This window comes from Neltuma alba, unplaced genomic scaffold (genome assembly GCF_004799145.2).
Source record: "Neltuma alba isolate B1F8T4 unplaced genomic scaffold, ASM479914v2 tig00012563_pilon, whole genome shotgun sequence".
NCBI lineage: Eukaryota > Viridiplantae > Streptophyta > Magnoliopsida > Fabales > Fabaceae > Neltuma > Neltuma alba.
This window is the reverse complement of record NW_021637018.1, coordinates 131,905-138,376: the sequence shown is the minus strand read 5'-3', so window position 1 is coordinate 138,376 and position 6,472 is coordinate 131,905. Positions and strand designations below refer to the sequence as shown.

General features: G+C 37.8%; 1 protein-coding gene across 2 annotated transcripts; it reads right to left on the bottom strand.

Annotated features, from left to right (window-relative positions):
- Nucleotides 1–627: 627 nt before the first annotated feature.
- Nucleotides 628–6,006, bottom strand: LOC114728648 (UPF0400 protein C337.03). Of its 2 annotated transcripts, none has more exons than XM_028915574.1 (8): nt 5,674–6,006; nt 4,694–4,783; nt 3,733–3,980; nt 3,180–3,299; nt 2,932–3,085; nt 2,174–2,313; nt 2,059–2,094; nt 628–1,872 (listed from the first exon to the last, which is right to left on the bottom strand). In XM_028915574.1, exons 2-8 carry the CDS (start codon nt 4,767–4,769, stop codon nt 1,084–1,086), a joined length of 1,563 nt encoding a protein of 520 aa, XP_028771407.1. In that variant the 5' UTR covers nt 4,770–4,783; nt 5,674–6,006; the 3' UTR covers nt 628–1,083. The 2 variants fall into 2 exon arrangements, with proteins under 2 accessions (XP_028771407.1, XP_028771408.1); XM_028915575.1 differs by having other exon boundaries at nt 2,174–2,292.
- Between the last annotated feature and the right edge of the window lie 466 nt (nt 6,007–6,472).

Here is a 6,472-nt window from a genome sequence, read left to right as displayed (position 1 = left end):
TTACAATAAATCCGCGCGCGCACTAAATGTAGACACAAATTCACAAACGTGTGTGTATATATATATCTAATAAACTTATTTAAAAAAAAAACCACATCATTCATGAATCATAAGCAATATCGCTTATATAAAGCTTCATGTAATATACAAAACCCCACCATCTAATTACTTTACATACTGCTATGAGATTATGCTATGTGATATTCTGCAATCAATTGTCCTTAACTGTAAAGGTATTGATGCGAAGTCCGAATAATTTCTGTTACTTCCAACCTAGTCTCAAAATTAGACCCAAGCAGAATCACATAATTTGGAGCTAGATTTCAGCACTTGGCAACACCGCAGAAATCACTACGCTGCCAAACCAGACCAGCCCTAGTTACCAATCTAAGCTTGTAATCACAGACACAATCTTCACTAGCATAGCAACAAAACAACCAAGTTAACATAAAACAGAATGTGACTATTCGCATATATCAAGTATTTTATTCCAAACAGCTTAACTGCGAAGGTCACTTTATTATATACTTGTTTTACTTCTCTAAATCCCAGGAACTCTAATTTCCATGAATAAGTTCACTCATGTTTGACTAATCAATGCAAGACAAGAAAAATATGCCTCAGAACTGAAAGTACAACTTATCATGCTACTAATATACTGATAATTACTCGGGCTCTATTACTCAGTTCTGGCTCTAGCGCACATTCAAATCCATAAATTACTAATACATAACACTGATCTGTACATACAACTGCTATCCACAGGGGTCGGAGGCTCAGAGAAGATCATTTGGAAACACAAAAACCAGCTTGACAGATGAGTAGCTTCCAGTCATTGATTATTGCCAGCATCTGCATTCTCGCAACCCTCCACCAGTAAACCTCTAAACCCTAAAGCACTAATATCAGGGAACTTACTACAACCACTGAAGGATTCTCAGTTTTAACATCTAAAATGAATTTTTTTTTTTGAACTCCCTAAAGTGAACAGGAATTAACAAATAACCAGGTTAGGAAAACATTTAATATGTGCAAATCTGATCATAGCATGGATCAGATTCCATAACAGCAAGGATCAGTAATTTATTGCCGAGAAATTGGAGCCATTGGCATTGATGATGGCTGGTTATAATAACTTCCATCTGAACCTTGGAAACCCTGGTAATTAGTCACTGGAGCAGGTGTGAAGGGAGAAACACTATTCAGGGAAGCCCCCAAAGCTGGGAAAGCTGCCGTTGATGGTTGCTGTGCCATGCTGTAGCTATATGCGACATTGCCAGCAGCCTGCGTGAACTGTGGCATTGGATATTGTGGCATTGGTGGAGGTGGTGGCAATGGCGGTGGTGATGACGAGGGTAGAGGCGGTGGTTCACTAGAAGAAGAATGCTGATTGATCATAGACACACTGTGTTGAACAGGGTCGGGATGTGGAAGGGGAGGAATAGGTTGTTGTGAAGGATTCTGGGATGGTATATAAGATGGCTGGTCATTCTCCAGTTTGACCCTCTTCTCGGAATGATAATTACCAGAAGACTCGCTCATGGAACTGCCAATGACCCCCTCTGATGCCAGGGAGGATAGCACATAAGACAGCATCTGGGCAGATGATGTAGAAGCAGTTAGCTTTGCCGCCACTGCAGCAGCAGCAGACTTGCGTGGGTCTTCATCAATGTGTCCAGGTTTTTGAGGGAAAGATACTTGCTGTGTGTAGATTAATGGAGCTGATTGTTCCCTATCTTTTGGAATAAAGCCTGGAGGCGCTGTGGAGGTTTGACTTTCTTTTGAACTTTGCTCAGCTGCTAATAGAGTATCACTGTTGTTTAGTAACTGTCGGCAGGTATTGCCTGCCTGTTCTGACTGAACACGAGCAGCCTGAAATGTTAAAAATAAAATACTCAAACAAGTGCATAATAAGATGCCCTTTCAAGTCACAAAGTTCTCGCATATAAAGAAGACATTAATGAAAAGTAGGCCCTCTCCTTTAATCCCCAGCTGACATTTCATTGAAAAGAGCAAGAGGACTCAAAATAAATCAGTGAATTTGGATAAATCCCATACCTGAATCTGGCTTCGGAGTTGATCCAGCTTAAGTTCCTGGAAGAAAAACCATGTAAGAATTACAAACTGTCAAAGGTTTGTACCTTTATAGAAATAAGCAATCTTAAAATAGAACCTGATCCTGGAGAGCTTCTCTCAGGTGAGACACAAGGCTGGCCCTCGATGATTCTATTGCTGTCAATTGCTCGATGCAGTCCCTCAGTGCAGCATTATGTCCCTGGAGCTCATCCATCACTGCCGATCCAGGTAATTGTCCTACCAAAATTAGTGAACAGAACAAGAAATCCAATAAAATGCAATAAAAAAGAATTCCAACCCTTATACCCAAAAAAAAAAAAACACAAGAAAAAGAATTCCAACCCAACCAAACACTATTAATTTTTGGACCATCCCAATATTGTGTTTGCGTGCGCGCACGCGCGTGTGACTGACTCAACATGGCACTGCATTCACTAAATGCATAAGATAAATAGGTAATTTAATATAAACTTAAAATCGGATATCCATTTAAGCTAATGCAGTCATGACAACGACAAGAAAATCAATAATTTGAAATTCTGTTCAGCTTGTTTCTTTCATCTTATTATCTCTTGAAATGTGAAAACTCAATAGGAAGCCATGGTGATGGAAGAAAGAGGTAAGATCACGACGAATTACCTAGTTTGATTTAAATCTACGTAAATATTCATAATTCACATTTATATGCTGCTGAGTTGAGCACCTAAGTAGGGGGGGAAAAACTTTTGATACAACTACAGAATATATTGATTAAAAAATTAGGAACATGTTATGCTTGCCCAAATATAAATAATTCCAGGCATAAATCACATTTCCTACAAACTACAAACAGAAAAAGTTATAAAGTTGACATACCTGAATTATCATGGCCAACTTCCTTATCCACTTTCTCCAGACAGCTAATGGTATTCCTGCATTTGCTAAGTACAATATCTTCGTCTGTCTGCCCTCCATAAATAACATGATAACCTGAAATTATTTTCTCCAGTGCATTCCCAGCAGATGGCCTCTGTCACAAGAATGTAAAAGGGCTTAGAGTTGGAACCAACATGTAGAAAGCCTTCAAGGCGGCTGATTCACAGTCATGTTCATAAAACTATTACCAATTTCAAGTTCATAGGCTTCCCATTGCGAGCACTATTTTCCAAATGTCTTCCAACAAACTCTTCCTTAAGAATTTGACCACGGGAACCAAAAACTTTTCTCTCTTCCCAGATAGCTATCTGCATCAAAGAAAAAAAATTGCAATTCAGCAATCAACAAATTCCATGTCAATGTTTCATGTAACTTATTTTACTATTGACATATACAAACATGAAACAAAAACATTGAGATTTCACTACTAAATCCCGATTTTTGAAACATGCCATGGGTGCCATAATTCGTGCATTTTAATAGGAGGCACCTATGCAGGGTAAGAAAACCATATCCCAAAAGCAAGTTGTTTAGGTGAGAGAACCACTATCTTTGGGTATCCCATCGACCAGCCCATATTACTTATTTTCCATTTTTGCTTGATTCATCATTCTCCCATGACTTTTGCTTCCTAATGCTTTAGCAGAAGCAGACTTATGCAAACAACAGAGAAGGTCGAGATAGCATACAGAATTTAAGGAAAGGCCAAAAGGGAAAAACGTCTATTGGTTAGTAACTTACCAGTCGGAGTGCAGCATTTCTTCCAAACTCATCTCCATTTTCAACCATATCTCGAATAGCATTTGGAAGAACCTTCCAGAATTCACCAACAAATTCTGAACCCTTCCGCCTACTGTTTTGCAAAATATCATTTGCAAGATATAGAAATGCCAGTCTCTGCTCACGAGGAGAACAATGAAATTGCCTGTCCCATGTTTCAACTACTTGTTTGGCTTTATTCATATGAAAGATGCACCAATGTGACAAAGCTGAGTCTAATTAAGGATGGCAACTTGTATGGAATAAAATATACTAGTAAAAAAGGCGAAAAGAACCCACATAAATGCATGTCTATTTGGTACATATCTACATGAAATAAAATTTTATTTAGATCAGAAGCTTAAATTAGTCTTATTGAATTACAGGGACTTACCACATGGGCTATATATAAAGCCTTGGTAACTATAATGCTTAATTTAAATTGAGATGAGGAGCGCGCGCGCGCGCAAGCACCCCCGCACACGCGCCCGCGCACATGCTCGCACACACACAGACACACAAAGACAGAGTGTACCAAAACTTTGCTATTCAATGATATGGTTAAGAGGGAAATAACAGTCATGAAGCCACCATTCGCCATTGAATATGGAAGTTGATAAAAAGTAGTTCTCATAACAGTCATATATATAAAGCATCACAAATTCACAGTTAAGCAAGGAAAGGAAAGGAGGGAGCTTTGAGAATTGATTTCATAACTGGCACAATTAGAATGCTAATGTTCCAACCAAAGTAAACCACAAAAGCCACATTGCAACAACAGTGTGTGTGTGTGTTTGGGGGTGGGGGACTGGGGGGTTGTGGGGAGGGTAACCCACTCACCTTGTCAATTGTTGGAAACAGAAAAAAATAACCACTTAAGTGATTTAAATTGAAAATAAAAGGTAAAAGGAATCATAATCCACACATAATTCTCAAAGGATACTCTCTATGCTCGTCTGTGAGTTATTTAGCTTCGTCAGCTTTTCCACTAAAATATGTGGATTGAATGTGCTACCCATCTTTCTGATTGGAGCTGGCACAGATGAACAAGCAGAAAAAATTAATTTTATAAAGATCTTAAGATGGGAGGGCAGCAATGACTGAATTTTCTGCAACCATATACCTAGAATTTTCCGAGAGAGAAGCACATAGAAGATGCCGATACACGACGCAAGCACTTATGCATATGCACATAGATACATGCTCACTTAGGTTGTGGTTTACTCAAGACCTTGGAGTAAACCACAACCTAAGAACATTCTAGTAAGAGAAAATGAAGATACTCAAGCCCTCGGAGGGAAGATAAATAATAGAGCAAAGGAGAATCACAGTAGATTCTCATATGCATAAGGCATGATGAGGATCAGCCCAATCTAGACCACATAACTAAACTTCCTTTGAAAGAGGTGATTTCTCAATCATCGCATTGAAGACTGCATCATACAGCAATCTATGATAGTGCATCCTGTAGGTTGGTCACCTCGAAGTATATGAATGTAAACCCCACTAAAATGACTAACTAAATTAGATGTGAGCAGATAAATGCCTTCACAATCAACATAGACCGCCACTAAACTTCTCCACAATTATGCAAAATTCTATTCAACAAATTTACCTCACCAAAAAAAAAAAAAAAACTACACTGGGGTGCGAAGGGAAGAACCGCCCAAAAGCAAGCACAGTCAAAACAGAAAACATATAAAAATGATAATTTTCCAGGAGAATTATTTTTTCTAAAGCGAGAAAACAAGCCTTCAGAAAAAGAATCCCTCAAATAGAGGTAACAAATGCAGATAAGTGAAGAAACAGGATAAGGGAACATCGGAGGAGAGAAAAACAATTGCAGAATAATATTTAGGGGCAAAAAAGAAAAAAAAGAAAGAATAAGAATAAAGAAAATCAGAGAAACAGAGAGGTACGTACATAGCTGTAACCACGAATGCGGGTGAAGATATACGAAAAATTAACGGCCTGTGATTTGGCAGGGCTCAGTAATTAGGGTCATGGAGGATGTGAAAAAGAGGGAGAAACTCAATTTTGAAGGTGAAGGCTTCGTTATAGGAAGCGCGTATCGAAAACTGCCCTCCAAACATTTGAATTCTGAGGTATGCCCCTTTGTATTAACTGGTAAGGAAAGTCTTGCAGTTCTAAGCTCAACAACAACGGGTTGTTTCTGGTTTAGTTAGCCTTCTCTGCCCATGTCTCAGGATTACAGTGCAGGAGGGTAGTCTCCTTGCCCTGGTTCCCCAGTTTACCCCCGAGGTTCACGGCCCCGCCCCAATTCCGTGTTTCTAATTCTATTATCTTTACCTATCTTCCTTCTTTTTTTTTTTTTTTGGTTACCAGCAATTATCTTTATCCATCTATGGCAATACAAGAGTATTAAATTAAATTAAATCAAATCAAAGTCCGAACTGTTTAGTCCAACTCATACCAAACACGGCTAAATAATTCCAATATCTGTAACTAGAAATTAATTATATTTTAAAATGCATTAGCTTTTTCTTAAAATATAGTAACATCTTAATTTTGCTCTTATTTAATACATAAACCTTAAAAAAAACTTCCTATAATTCTACACTATAATAAATAAATAACAAAATAATATATTTATTTAAAAATCAAATGAGATAATTTATAAATAAAATTAAAAAATTTTCTGTCTTATAAATAAGATTAGAGGAGTAATTAGTTAAATATATAAAGAGTGCATGGCATCTTT

Bases quoted from the DNA above. Each gene is read 5' to 3' on its own strand.
- LOC114728648 (XM_028915574.1), bottom strand. From the start codon at position 4,769: ATGGGTAGCACATTCAATCCACATATTTTAGTGGAAAAGCTGACGAAG. The intron at 3,981-4,693 runs GTATCCTTTGAG...AATTAGACTCAG, and splicing joins CTCACAGACGAGCATAGAGA to CTTTGTCACATTGGTGCATC. The intron at 3,086-3,179 runs GTAATAGTTTTA...TTCTTGTGACAG, and splicing joins AGCCTATGAACTTGAAATTG to AGGCCATCTGCTGGGAATGC.